Source organism: Puntigrus tetrazona, chromosome 11, assembly GCF_018831695.1.
Source record: "Puntigrus tetrazona isolate hp1 chromosome 11, ASM1883169v1, whole genome shotgun sequence".
In the NCBI taxonomy this organism is placed as follows: Eukaryota; Metazoa; Chordata; class Actinopteri; order Cypriniformes; family Cyprinidae; genus Puntigrus; species Puntigrus tetrazona.
In genome coordinates this window covers 16,319,879-16,335,679 of record NC_056709.1, presented here as the reverse complement: position 1 = coordinate 16,335,679, position 15,801 = coordinate 16,319,879, and the positions used below count along the sequence as shown (strand labels likewise).

General features: G+C 36.6%; 1 protein-coding gene and 1 long non-coding RNA gene across 2 annotated transcripts in view; one reads left to right on the top strand and one right to left on the bottom strand.

The window, feature by feature from the left end:
* LOC122354637 (inactive N-acetylated-alpha-linked acidic dipeptidase-like protein 2) overlaps positions 1 to 15,801 on the bottom strand; it is a 192,444-nt gene that overhangs the window by 10,073 nt on the left and 166,570 nt on the right. Inside the window, 2 exon segments of the mRNA XM_043252897.1 lie at positions 105 to 303; positions 5,526 to 5,619. Of these exon segments, the coding sequence (XP_043108832.1) occupies positions 105 to 303; positions 5,526 to 5,619 (293 nt within the window).
* LOC122354638 lies at positions 1,610 to 3,536 on the top strand. The gene is made up of 3 exons (XR_006252137.1): positions 1,610 to 1,768; positions 3,004 to 3,087; positions 3,202 to 3,536. It is a non-coding gene; the product is annotated as an uncharacterized LOC122354638 (long non-coding RNA).

The following is a 15,801-nucleotide window of genomic DNA, read 5'->3' as shown; positions in this document are numbered from 1 at the left end:
CCTGAAAATTGTATGAAACCTCACGCTTTGCATGAACGACTTCCTATAGATTCTTTAAAGCATCGTTCAAGTTCCATGTTGGGATCTTGTAAGCTAACGGTTACCTGTAAAAGCCAAGAGGAGGGTTTGGGATAAGGAAGCTTTTTTCCAAGTCTCGTAGTACATCATTTAGCATGCGTATGTGGGCGGGATCTCTCTCTTTGGGGTCATTGGCAGGACGCATGACCTCAGATTGAAAGAAAGCCGAGTTGTCTCTCAAAGATGCAGCCACGTTCAGCAGGTCCGGCCGGCTAAGTGGGTCATCTGAAAAAAAAAAAAAACCAGAAGACAAGAATTATGAATATTCAAGTAGAATGCCAGAAACAATATGCATTTCTTTGTTTTGCTAGTTAACACCAATAACCTTGATTTGATGACTTTCCATTTTTAACCTCAAGTTTAACACAACAGCTCCAGGCACTGAATATCATAATTATTGCCATTTTTAGGTAGAATAAATCGGATGGCCAGATTGTGCTTAATGCATTGCAGTAGCTATTAACCACACCTATCTGTCACTCAGAGCAGCTTTTATCTAAATTTCACTTCATCGTCATGGTCCTAATCGTCTCAGACGCACCCTTCGGCTCTGCACTTGACTTCGCTTCTTGTTAGCAGCAACTGTTTTGACAGCTTAAGTGCAACCCTCAAAACTCCAGCAGAGCACTGGCCCTCAAAATTAAACAGCATAGTATTTAATGCCAAATCTGCGTGCTAAACAAAAATGTACCCCTGGCATACCTCCATCTGCCCGGAAACAAAAGCTAGCAAATGAGTCGAAGACATGCATATTCATCCAGTTTAAGAAGGTATTTGTTGAAAGATGTGTCGCGACTGCAAATCTAGTATAGTGTCAGCGACTTTTAACCACTGTAGTGTTGTTTTCAGGGCTTGAATTCAAAACTGACATATTTCTCACATACATTATATATACATATATATATATATATATATATATATATATATATATATATATATATATATATAATCTTTCAACTTGCTTACTCAAGCATGCATCTATCATGTATCGAACAGCTCAACCTCTCAAAGATAATGCCAGGCCTGTGCCCCCAGGCCCCGGGCGGTTGTGCATTTTAATAAGCTATATACACTGAACACTAGCAGATTCCTTCAATATTTTTGGCCTTGTCTGTCATCTTAGATTATGACTGATTGATTGAATGATGTTCATTTCTGAATTTAGTTTTTAATCACTGAGCTTAGCACAACGCTTTCTGAGATTGTCTCGTCAGCATACTGTATGCTATGCTGCCTAAGAATGCGGTAAAAACAAGGTGCCTTTGTTAAATAAAGTTCAATAATAGATAAATCTGTTAAATCATATTCTACAAAATCAAACTCCGCAGGGCAAATCTGACTCAACTATGATGATTTCCAATGTAATTTCCACCTTGTATTTCAAGCAGCTCAAATCCCATTTTTGCTTGCAGCCCTAAAAAAAGCTAAACACCCCCTGAGTGATGGGTATCATTGGAGAATGTGTTTATGAATATATTTCGATTCTTTGGAGGATATTCAAAACTTTTAAGTAAACAGAAAAAAAAAAAACTTTCCTAAAAACTTGAACACACACGCACACGGTGTCTCCTTCTTTCTGTCTTTCTCTGCAGAATGAAAAGCACTCCCTGCAGTAGGACTGCTGTAACTCATCACTCACTGTAACACAGACAGCAGAAGACCCGGTGAAACTGTCACCAACTCAACCAAGGTTTGCAATTTCACAAATGACGAAATGCATATCGCTATGTTCCATGTTTGTGCCAAGGGCTTCAGACACGAGATATGTGTGAAAGCAACTATGGTAATATCACACCAGGCACCCCTTAGACACATGCAAGCATGGAATTACTGTAACACATAGTTTGTTATCTATTTTTTACTATATAAACATATATTATTTGGTATATCAGCATCTGTGTGTGTGCTTACTGCAAATGCATTTCCTTTGTGGTGTGTTATAAACATTGAGACGCAGCACAAAGGAATGCAGCGTTCTCAAAATTCTTCTTTAAAAGTTGGAATATTGACACACTTTAAAATTGTAATGCTTGTGGCAAAAGCTTAAACAACAGTGTGAGGTGTGATGCAACACCACAAAAACATCTGGCGTTTTAAACTAGATTCAAAGACAACTTATTCAGAAAGGATTTTAATGTGCAGTCACGTGTCGGTTAAAAAACACACACGAAAACGTTACAATCTAGCGTAAGATTTGGAGAAATTTAGCACTTTGGAGCGAATGGGTGCCGTGGGAGCCCAAACAGTTGATAAATACAGTAATTATTATGACTCCAATCTATTTTGTGAAATATTTGTATTAAAATGTTTTTTTTAAACCTTTTTATATAAAAGCCTTATCCATAATAATGCTTCCTCTAGTGAAAAAGTCCATCCCCTGTTGTCCTTTCACATCAAAGTCAATAAAATATATATATTTTTTTAGGAATATTTCATTTGTAAATGTGTTTGATCTGTGAATGTTTCTTTCCTGATTCAGACAAGATGACTTTTCGGCTATGGAAAATAATGTATGTATAGAGGAATCGTTATTTTAGTCAGAAGCAATGATTTGAAGTGATGTTGTGGATTATTGTGATTAATCGGACGTTTGGACTCTCATTCTGACGGCACCCATTCACTACAGAGGATGGTGAGCAAGTTTCCAGAAATAAATAAATGTTTTAGCTTGTACAATATTAAATGGGAAGTTAATTACAGTAATTTATATTTCTAATTAGAATGCATCATTACCGTAGCTTTTGTTTATTATATATTGTATTAGACATCCAACATGATATCTAACAACTTGTAATTTAAATTTATAACACAACAAAAATATAACAAACGGCACCATTACCTTAATGGTTATTTAGTGAAGTGAAATAACTCCAGATGATGTTTGAATGAATGCTGTGACAGTCTGTGACTGCTTGTGTATTGCAGGATTTCTGCATTTTATGATGAACAGAAGGAGAAGCAGCTCCTCGGATACACAAATTTCCAAAGCATTTTTTTCCACTTTAAAGCGTATGACAAATTATTTTTCATTTTAAATCCAAAGAAAGCTGCTCTGGTTAAATTATAACACTTTGATAGCTGTAACACATATATTCATTTTATTTATCTTTTTTTTTTTTGCAGTTTGTCGTCGCTACCTTTTTCAAAAGAGTTTTAAAAGTGGGAACTACAGTTTTGATGTAGCTTCCCAACACCAATAGCAGTCTTATGAAGTTATCTTACAGTGAGTGAGTAACTCGTATGATTTCAGATGTCTGGCAGTCTTCGTTCTTCACTCTGCTGAGTCACTCTAAAATAATCTGAGCATCAATGAGCGGTCTGAATCTGAAGGGAACAAAAGATCTCAAAGGTTTCAATTAGCCATAACTCTTTGATCTCGCTTCATTCATTATTCTTCATGAATACCGTCATTTTCATGTCTCTAAAACTCCTATCATAACACGGCACGAGGAGATAGAGAATGTACTGTACTAGCCACCATCTACTTGTCTATAATATATATTAAAATAAATAATTTGGATGTTTGTAAAAGCTGCTTCTTCTTCCTTCCTTCTTCTAAAGACTAGTGAATTTTCATATCGCTCAACATGTGTCCAGGATACATGGAAGCAGGTAAAATATCACTTCTTAATCGTTTGATTGTGTCAATGAATAATTATTAAATTGATGAATTTAAAATGTAAAGAAAAAATTGACTGATTGTTTATGCAAACACAAGGTATGTACAATAATAATTATTATCATAGTGTAGCGGTCATTGAGATTTTTGTAAATGTTTTTAAAGTCTTTTACAAAGGCTATTTTCACTGTAATAATGTGAAAAAATTAAGATGGACGTTATGTTTTAACTATAATTTTACATTTAATTTACCTCTATAATGGCACAGTGTCACATGATTGTTCAGAAATCCAACATGCTGATTCGCTGCTCATTGAATATTTACTATTATTACCAAAACAGCTGCTTACAGAGACAGAGAGAGAGATCGAGAGAGAGAGAGACAGAGAGAGAGAGAGAGAGAGAGAGAGATGGAGAGAGGAGAGAGAGAGAGAGAGAGAGAGAGAGAGAGAGAGAGAGAGAGAGAGAGAGAGAGAGAGAGAGAGAGAGAGAGAGAGAGAGAGAGAGAGAGAGAGAGAGAGAGAGAGAGAGAGAGAGAGAGAGAGAGAGAGAGAGAGAGAGAGAGAGAGAGAGAGAGAGAGAGAGAGAGAGAGAGAGAGAGAGAGAGAGAGAGAGAGAGAGAGAGAGAGAGAGAGAGAGAGAGAGAGAGAGAGACGTCTTAACAATTGTGTGCAAACATATGGTTCTCTGGGAATTCCAGTTATGCTTTTAGCCACTTGAAGGTGCTTTTTCACACCTGAGTTATTTAGTACAATGAGATCACAAGGTTTAACTCCACATTGACATCTGGAGGAGACTTCATTCCTTCAAACTCCAAACTGCTCACAGCAGACTTCACATTAGGGTATATCTGTCAGGAAACAGCTTGAAGCATCAGTACGTAAAAATATGGGATCAAAAATATTAAGGATATTTTCCATCCCGAACAGTGACAGTGAAAATGCCTTCGCGGTGCCTCTGCGGGATCTTCTCAGGCGTGCGATGCCTCAGTCTTTCTGCCCCGCTGCAGCCGAGACAGTAAAACAAAAGATCGGACACGAGTGTTTGGCGCGCGTCTGATGAAATATCAATACCGCACAGCATTAAGGGCTTCGCAGTCTGTCTTCGTGTGGCAGGATTATGTGGCAATTACATTTCTCACCTGTCCTCTTCTCTGTGTTCATGAATATTTAAACACAAAAGGCGCATCGCTCCAGCAGAGAGCCGAACAGATTCAGAGGAGAAGCCCTCGATGTCTCTATTCAGAGGTTAAAAAAACGGCATACCTGCGAGCCACTGTATAATCATTTAATGTTATTTGAATCTCTGAAATCCAATTCTGCAAGTCTTTGAAAACGTAGAGAACATTTGGAAATAAAAGCCTGTCAAAAGCTCATTACTACCTCTGGGTTTCTTTGGCTCTGATGAAGTAGAAAGGATAAAGTGTTTTCCGCTCGTGGGAATTTTCTCCCGTTTTGTTCCCCATCTAAGGTAAAGCTCTTTATGAAAAGCGGCAGACTGATGGCCGGTCGGGTCTGAAGCTTATAAGCCCATTTGATCTGAGCACCGGTTGAGCCGAGAAATGGCCGGCGCCAATTTAAATTTCACAAATGCAGAAATCAAGGTCATTCTTTCAGCGCTCCTTTAAACCGTGAACGGAAGATCGATAGGTTCACCCAAACAGAGTAAATCATCTTTATGGGAGGAGTCAGGACTGACGGCCTGCAGCGCTGAGTTACGCCCCCAAACAAACTTCCAGAAAAAGTTCTGCCAACACGCTGCACTTTTGTTCTGAATTCATCGAGGATGTCAGCTGTAAAATAAGTCTAACAATGAGGTGCGTTCTTACCTTTGAGTTTGTTCTGAACATCGAGAGCGATATCCAAGGGGTAAAACGGAAGCACGGGATCCGTAGCGAGCCGCAGGATGGCCTCGACTGTGATCTAAATCAACAAAAGACAGAATTGACAATTTATTGATTGATTGATTTTATTATTAAATATTTAGTAGCACTTCACACTATGAATCAATAGTTAAGCGTCAGTAAGTAGTCGATTTATCCTTTATAAGGCATTGTTCCTACAAAGTAAACAGTTTATAAATACAGCAGTGATTCATAAGATCATTCAGAAAGTGTAAGTAAATGATTAATAAACTATTTACATATACATTTCTAAATCATATTACTGAGCCTCAAGAACAAGGTGTTTATACATGCATTTATAAACTGCTTACTAATAATGACTAATAATGTTGGGACAAAGCTTTATAAAGGATGTACTAAAAAAATTGAATGATTCATAGCGTGTCATTATTATAAAGGGTTACCAGATATTTTTATATTAATAATATCTCTAAAGAAATAAATATTACAAAATAACATTTCAATTATATCACTACTGTATAAACAAAACAATCTTTTTCAAAACCAGATTATTTTGTATTTATTTTATATTTAAATTTATATTCTTTTTTTAAATCATTTATGTAGTTTTCTACAAACACATTATCCAACGCAACTGCTTTTAACACGGCTAATAATAAAAAATGCTTCTTGTGCAGCAAAACAGCATATTAAAATAATCATTTGACACTAAAGACACTTAAATATACTAAAATAGACGATTTCAAATGGTTCTACTTTAAATTGCAATATTACTTCAGCTTTATAATACATGAAACTGCTTATAATATTCCAAAATATTACAGTTTTTCTTGCTACAAAATGTATACATCAGCATATACATTAAAAACATTTACAAAAATAGAGAAACGTTTTGAAAACAGATTCACAAGTTTTCAAATAAGGACGTGTAAAACGAAAATCAGTATGTTTGTAATCATTCATATAGTTGCATAAACCCAGCCCACTGTATATAGTCAGATAGCCATTACTGTATTATTCTTAAGATTGGGCTCCATCTTGCCTCAAAGTCACGTTTTACTGTATTTTTGATAGGGAACAAAAAAAAGCCAAATGATCGAAGTATTGCTCAATTTTTAAGTACAATTGTGCAATTACTATTGATTTATTAACTTGGATCAACTTGAAGGCATTTAAGGCGTATAACACCAATATTTATGTTTTAAGTGTTAAAATTGTTCCCACGGTGCTTCTTTCTAATGGGCTCAGATAAGAGCATTTTTAAGCTGCCAGCACTGAAGCATAATTATCGGTTACATTCGGTCTTATCTTTCCGATGCTCTTCTATTGATTTTGATTCCCTTGTCGGATTCCGCCGCTCTCTGCACTCTGCAGTGGCATCTGATGGCTGATTGTAATTGTGCACTCGGTGAGATCCGTGCTAAGCTTTTCCTGCATCCACTGATCAAATGTTATCGATTCTTCGTATGTCCCTTCACGTACTGCATGAGGTTAACACACGGGCAAGGGAAACTGCACAGCTTGAACACGTATCGACTGTGGTTTTATCATATGGTAAGTGTTGACCACTGTGAAAGCTACAGTTTGCTGCCTGGCAGTACATGGGATATCTCCCTCTCGGGACAGCCGAATCTTGACAGGTGAAAGGGCACTGTAACGCACGGCTCAAAGGAGGACTCTGTGTCTGACCACTGACCCTGCCTAAACGAATCAGCCCCAGGGCAGGAGTTTGCTTTTTCTTCCACGAGACCACAATCTCATTCAGCCATTGAATGTAGAGATCAGCTCCTGTATAATACAGTATTTCTGAAAGAAATCTATTATTATTATTGTTTCAATGTGTTGTAAAACCTAATTGATTTCTATGATGGCAAAGCTGAATTTTCATTCATTACTCCAGTCTTCAGTCTCACATGCTTATTCTTATTTTTTTTATCATCTGTACTGAAAACAGCTACTTGTGTAATCCATAATGCACTGCCATTTAAAACACTGATGTGCATAAAAATAAAGCGTTATGAAGATGATCTTTTGATGATTTTTTATGTAAAGAGCAATTCTGATTCTTTCCTACGAATGTAAAAGACCAAAACTTGATGCTGACACAACTGACATTTTCCCTAACTGCAATACATCAAAATCATACTTTTTCTTGTTCTCCTATTTCTTTAAAACATATTTTTGGGGTTTCTTATTCAAGCCCTAAGTGTAAGTTGGTTTGATGCAGAATCAATCACCTACTGAAAGATTCCAGCATTGATTTCAACAGAGAGAGCATTAATCTACAGAATGTGCCTGAACCCAAAAGCTGAATTTTTATTTATAGCCTCATTCCTGGGGATGCTCTTTAGTTATTCTGCTCTGTCTACAAGAAAAAGGCCATGGAAATGAGATGACTATTCAACTGATTCCAATACATGAAATATGTACATATTGCATTCACTACATCTACATTCTATAGTTAGACTCTTTCAGTCTTCCACAATGTTGTTGAGAAATATGTTGGCAAATTTCATCATCTGTGATATCAGTTGCCATCTGCAGACCTTTTAAGGTTGTGAACAGATGCACGTGTTAAGAAGTATAGCTGCTGTCAGCGTCTTTAAACGACACAAGATGAATAAAGAGAGAGAGAGAGAGACCTTCAAAATGTATTATTGACAGGTATAGTCTTGGCAAAAAAAAATTATATATATAGGACCTATTTATCTATATAGATAGATATATAGATCCAATGTTTCTTCGCATACAAACTCATCAGGTATTCTGACAGCTATTTCAGTCTGCACATACAGTATCTGTTTACTTTCGACATCAAAACCCAATGAGTCCACATTTTTACACGAATGCTAATTTTTGATAGTTGTCAGCATTTCCCCATTTAAACGCAGGTGTTATTTTTAGCATTAGAAGCCTTTTTGTCTTCTGTAATCTCTTGTGACATTTACAAAGACTGTCAGTGTGTATTTGCGTGAGCGAGCACACGGGCACGTGCGCACGCTCTTGTTTTTCAATCTTCAGCTTGCCTTTTGCTCCAGGACATGTTGGTACTGCAGGGCTTTGCAGGGGAATATATTTGTGTACATTAGAGACAGGCGGGAGCGGTGGAGGCGGGGGGTTATTGACAGCAGAGGGCTCCCTCCGAGCGCCTCAGCCTGACTGATGAATGGCTGAACACTGATTCACAGCACAGAGACAGGCCAGTGTCTGATCTCAACACCAGACTGAAGGGTGTTTGTTTCCCATGTCGCATTGTTCTGTTAGCAGGGTGAGTATTAACAATGGGTTCAGGCTTGTTGTGATTTGGAAGCGCACATGTACTGTGGGACTAGACTAGAGGAAGATCGCAAAAGGATGGCCAAAAAAAATGTCCGCTTTCTTGCAAAGGTGTCCACGCTGTGATTTGGTTGATCCAAATTCTTCACCGATCTTGAAACTGAATTATTCTGATGCAGGGTTGAGTTGGTGATTATTACAAAGATTATGAGTACAAAGGGTCTATTAAAAATCTAATCCAACGTGGTGTGTGCTGATGTGGACATATGTAATCTGCTGGAAGACCTGCATTATTTTTAATAGAGTCCACCAGACTCTAATGGAAGCCAGGAAATTAGATTATTTAGGGTCTCAAAAGTATTTAAAAAAATGGTCACAAAGTCACTAGGTTTATAAAAAAAAAAAAAAAATGATTTGCTTCTGATTATTTCACTTCTCAACTAAACCAAATGCATCATATACAGTGGTTAGATAAAACACAACAACAGGGGTTAATACATTTGTCCGTTACAGAAAATGTATTTAATGTCTATATTCTAAAAGTTCACATACGAGTGCAGTACAAGCAATGTTTTGTACAAGCTCTTGGAGAAATGAGTTGTTAGACTTCCAAAAAAGACAAATCATAGGACCCCTTTTAACAGAAGCTTCTGTAACCCTAACAGCTCAAGCGTTTTTTGGGTTTTATGAACAACAGTCTTTACGGTTATGAGTATGAATGATGGCAAGACCTCATCAGTGAAGAAGAATAGTGGCTGAAAGCAACACTAAGCAGGGCTCGGACTGTGTTCAAATACTGCTACAGAGTGACATCAAACATCAATATATGTTTGGTTTCCACAAAAACCCAAACCACAGAGAACTTTACAAAGCCAGCATCCATTAAAGAGCTGCAGCTCCTAAGGCACCAGTCTTGCAAAAAATGCAAAAAAAAAAAGATGGAATCAAGATCATAAAACCTAAACAGCTGGAGCACCAAGATGAACTTGGTGGAACTTTGAAACATGAACAACTTGAAACATCTGCCCTGACCAGACGAATTACCTGCCTTGAACACCTTAAGAAATATAGCCTGTTTCTCAGCTGTTTACATTATTTTGTCCATCCCCGGTACGAAACTACTCAAATTAGTCATATACCGTATAAAAATAAATAACTTCAGAAGTAAAATCATCATAACATTATTACAGAAGCTCATTATCATAGAGGTTTTTGTTACATGTAGACACGGTACACGTTTTTGCGCTTTAATTAAACTTAAACTAAACTAAAACTCTAATTAACATACAAAAACTGAACAAAGAGCCAGCATGACAGCACGACCCTCACAACTCAAGCAGCTTTTTAAGACTCGCACAGCGAAGAAGCGCTAAAACTCAGAGCTGACCACATGGTATTTAATGAATCAATGCCTTAATGACCACTGTCACTCAAATTTATTCCTGCAATATGTCCAAGAAGACGAATCTCTCGTCAAGCGGCCTTCTGCTTCTGTCATTAAGCTTCCAGATGGTACCATGTGTCAAGAGTTAACAGTGAATACGCAGGTAGAAAATGCCTCGCGAACATAAAAGATGCCTCGTTTGTGGTGTAAGCGTATTATCTTGCAATGCACACCAGTTATTCAACAGGGACTTGCATTATTGTGTATTATGGGTCTTAGGGGCTTACGTGGCGATTGATTTACATTATCTTCAATTCTCAATGAGTGGCATGACCGTCGAGCTGTAAACAGCGGAAGTGTGTTTGTGGCGTTTTACTGCTGGGTCATTCATCCACGTTGTTGTGCATGAATTCAGCCGTTAAACCTTCCGTTTTGGCTAGGAACCGGCAGATTATGAAAATTGTCAACTATGAATTGAAGCCCTGTGATTTCGTATGTAAATGGGCAATTAGACGGCATTGAAAAGGAGCTTAAGTAATGTTTTATTCAGTCTAAATTTCAACAAACACACAATGGCGTTCCCGACTAAAGACGTGTAGCAATGACCAGCGGAAAACAGGAAAACCATTGAGCAAAAAGGAACGTGCAAATGTGCGTGTGTTTATTGAACAGTAAACCGGGGAGAGATTAATTCATGACAAGCATCTGCCAGATGCCGAAACCAATTATGCTTCCTGCTAGCGAAGTTTCGTTTCAACTTACAAGCTCGCGATTTTCTCATTCCGCAAGCATGTTTTTGATTATTAAAAGCTAATTAGAGTGCTGCATATGTTTAGCAGAATTCTGTGTTTGGATTCAAAGAGAAAGAATGGACATAAATGATCAGTGTGTATTAATAACTTTGTTAATGAACAACATGTCAGTACCACAGATACAAAACAGAAGAAAAAAGGCATTGCTTATATATTACGATATTATGTTGGTCAAACTTTTTGTGGAAACAGATTAATCCTAGTCATTAAAGCTCATATTTAAATAAATACAATGCGGTACATACATACAAATAATTTTATATATCAGATGTTTGGGACGGTTGACACTAGCTGTAGTGTTAGTTGGCACAGTGCCATAAGTCTATTGTAAAATTGTTAAAAATGTTTTTTTTTCAACCAGATTAACTGGACTCTATACCATTATTATATATCATTTTTATACTTGTATTATTATGTTCATCAATACATTCAAAATCACATATTTCATGTTATATCATTTGATTACATATAATTATGTAATTTAATTTATAATATGAAATGTAAAAATAATTTGAGCCTTTGGAGAAAAATATAAATAAATAAAAATAATATAATTGTCATATATATATATATAGACAAAATACTATAGAATGCTATGGTAAAAACCCGTGAATTGGTTAATGATAATTTCCCTTGCAATATTTGGTGAAAACTGTAATAAACCACCCTGGACATTTCATGTAGTTTTACAGTAAAATACTGTATATTAATATTGATATACAGTGAAAATGGAAACTGACATTCCCAGAATTCCATGTGAGACACTTTACTTTTGATATTTTGTATACATATCTTTTTTTTTTTTTTTTTTGACTGTTTCTTTTTTGTTACCATGTATGCTTTTTTGTGCTTTGTGTTATATCTTATGTCGGTATTAATATATTGTATTATGTTAGCGTTGACTTTACCATGACTTTAACTTTCTCGTTTTCACCTGTCAGTATATTATTGTTACGTTCTCTGTTTAAGTTCCCGTTTTCCTGCGTGCCATTATTAGATCATTCTTGTTCCCTTCCTCGTTATGTTATTAGTTTATGAGCGTCAACCTGTGTTCGTACACCTGTTTTGAGTTCTCCCTGATTGTTTCCCCATGTTTAAAAACCCGTTCTGTGTAGTCCTCATTTGTTCTGGTATTATTTTTTACATTTCTGTTCGTGTCCTGAAGGTAAATATTGCTGTTTTTTTGGATTACTGCTCGTCTCCTCGCTCCTTTTTATGAAGTTCAATGTTCAGTCAGTATATTCTAAAGTTCAAATCTCTTCAAATCAATGAATGAGAAGCTAACCATTCAAATGCGAGATGTTCGGTGACTGCACACAATCATGAACAAGAAATTATAAACCATGAAGAAAAAAAAAAAAAAAAAAAAAAAGCCATGTCAGTCTTGCCTACGTATCGTACTGAAGCGCTGTGAGGACACATCAAATGTGATGTTAGAACAATGCTAACAGCTTTCTCAAAATTCAAAGCACTTGTTGACATGTCTGTGATAAATGTTTAGGTGGTTAAATGCCAGAGCTGCAATTCAGCTTAGTCTGAAAGGAATTGGAAAATAAAAGGATAAAATGCACTTTGAGGTTCCACTGACAAGATAAGAGAAACCATTTGAATTCATTTTTGTGAATTATTATTTTTTTGCTTTTCAAGTAATTATAATCTTGTTTTTAAATGTTTAAATATTTGTCCTGAAACCAAAGACTGACACTGATTTTATCATCATTTATTTATTTATTTTGCAGTGTAACCACGTCCTGATTGCTATTCTTTTTTTCAGTCATGTTTCCTATCCATCATAAAATGGATGTACTGTTTATTTGTTACGAAGACAAACTTTTTATGACCCTGCTCAGAATGTAATGTGTAAGATGTATGCGTAATACACAGATGGAACCTGCTTACTGATGGGGGGAAAAAAATGGTAGACTCCAGTTAATGCTATGTTACAAATACACAGATTTACCGGCTTGGTGTGTTGTGATGTGTTCATTTTTAATTACTGATGTTTTCAGAAACTGTGCATGCCTCAGAGCTGTAAAGACAGCGAGAAAACACAGTCCCTATAGAGTACAAGGATAGCATACACCCATGAATGCATTTTAGATTTGCATTTGATTTCCAACAACTTCTAATTACATGCCATTTTGTTCCATTATAGATGCATATGATATAAGCTTAATTGGCTTTTGTGGGACTTCAAAAAACACTGCGGGGTCCGTTTCTGAAATGTCTAACAAAAAAAACAAAAAGGGGGGAAAGAATAGATTTATTGTGAAAGAAAAGAGAAGCGATCGCTTACATCAAAGGGCGTCTGCGCTCAGAAATTATTTATACAGAAGGAAAAAGAATCTATTGGTAGACCTGACAAAATACAAGATGCAATGTGGTTTCGCTCCACACAAAGCCAAAAAAAGCTGAAAATGACATTTGAAACCAAAACTATTCAGTACGAAGGTCAGGTGAGTCCTGAGTTTCTACTTGTAAACAGCATTGAAACTGAGCTAGGTTGTCAACGGCAGTAAAATTACTAAGCTGACATTAAAGTCCCTCTGGCCAAAATTGTAAGCCGGCATTGCTGGTATTGTTTTTCGGTTTTTATATTGGTGTGTATACTTATTTTTTTGTTGTGTCACTTGTACTCAGGGGTGCCGTAAGGGGCGGGGAGGTTAGGACGGTTCTGAGGGCCCAGCGATGAAGGGAGGCCCCTTGAGGGGGAAACGCGATTTCTACCACAGGGGAATCGATAGGAAACCTTTAAACTTTACCTACACAACAAACCTGTCCCTAACCTTACCCGTATCCCACCTCAATAGCAACCAAAGTGTTTTGCAATACAATATGAACACAATAACTACATTGTACTTCTTACTTCTACAGTACATAGTACCTAATATAAAGTGTAACCCGAAAACTCCATTACTTAATTTTGGGATTTAAAATGTTTAATTCATACAAACACTGGAAAAAAGCAAAACAACAATAAATAAAATGGTAAATCATTTGCAAAATAATGAAAACCACTTTCTGCCTTTCATTTTCCTTTCATTTACGAACTGTAGGCGTAGCTTGTCTGTGTACACAGTTTTGGTAAAGGTACCAAGTGGAAAAACCCCCCAAGAGTCAACCATACTGTGCTGTACCATGTAACGGGAAAGAACTGTAAAGGTAAATTAAGCTGTTGAGACTGCTGGGTATTTCGTTCAGTACTTGACATAATTCAGTATTGTCTGTTCTATTATGTCAGCTAATTCCACTGTATGCAGCCAGTGCTTCCCACCTCTCTCTAGGGTTAACCATTTGCAGTGTTATATTGTTTAATAGTTTTTTTTTTGTTTTGTTTTTTAATGCAAAATCTGACTTCAGTTTAGAAGCAATGCAAGTAACAGACAAACACATTTTATCTGCTCTTTTTAGCATGTTATTGTAGTTTGGGCATTCGAGCACCTTGTTTCTCTTTGTTAAACTTGAATGTATCCATTTTCTTCTTGCGTTGTCATGTGATGCTATTTTAGTTATTTTATTTTATGTATTGTTTATTTAAATGTATGTGTGTGTACTTCTAACATGTTTGGTTGGTAATATAAGTGTTGTAAATTCAAATCGGAGCTTCTTCCGTGTCTGGAATGGATGTATTCTTGAGTCTATAAAGGTAACAATAATAAAATAACATGACCTTGTTTGAAAATGGGTTTGCTAAAAGAAAATTTTGGTTTTGTTTATACTACTAGGTATTTATTGACTTTTTTAAGCAGAATTGCATTACTAAAAAATGACTAAATTAACATTTTTATTGACTTGAACTAAACTTAATGTCATCAGTTTTCTTCAACTAAAATTAGACGGAAATAGTCATGGATAATTCTGACTAAAATAAGACTACAATGCTCAATGACTTTTAGTTGACTGAAACTTGATGAAGCTAAAAAGAGTATGAACGTGACTAAACTAATAAAAACTGAAATAACAGTTTCACACAAAGTCTAGACTAAAATTAAGACAAAATTGTGACTTCACAGCTGAGCATTTCACTCATTGGGTGCATCGGCGTCACATTTGCATAGTCTGTACTACTTCAATTTCTGAATGACACCAAATTTCCTATATTAAATGAAACAAAAACGTAACGTTGTTAATAACCCGTTAATGGCCATTTCAAATTTTCTATTCTCCTTGAAACTATAATATTTGATTTCAGTCAAAACTTCATTTCCGGTTTTCGTTTTAATTCCTAGAACCGGTTCAGAGCCCCGCCATAAACCTTTTTGGAAAGGAAATAAGGTGAAATGGGGTCAGTCAAAGCAATACCATGCTCTGAAAGGATGGGCAGAATTTGTCCTCAGAAAGTGTCAGGCATGCTCCCAGTGTTGTATCATCTCGGTTTTAAGTTCTCAACTTTTGAAGCAAAAATGCCTCAAAAGTACAGAGGGCTTTTTAATCAGCAGCAGTGATGGATGGGCCACGAGTCTCAACCACGCTTGGGACAAACCAGAGAAAGTGTAGCAGACACCAGGACAGCCTTTGCTCCGAGGACAAATTACATTCCCATGTTACAATGCGTGTCAGACGACACTCGCGTCAGCTCTCATACAATGAGACGCCAATTGTATTAGCCAGGTGATAAAAGAGTATCTCTGGGTGAGCACCGTCCAAACGCAGAGTTAAACCCTGGAGTGTCTGGGAAAATTACTCCTTGACATCTCGTCATGTTATGCATTAGGCAGCGATAAACCCCTCCTGATACGCTGCCGGTGCTTGGGTGCGGAGAAGGGAA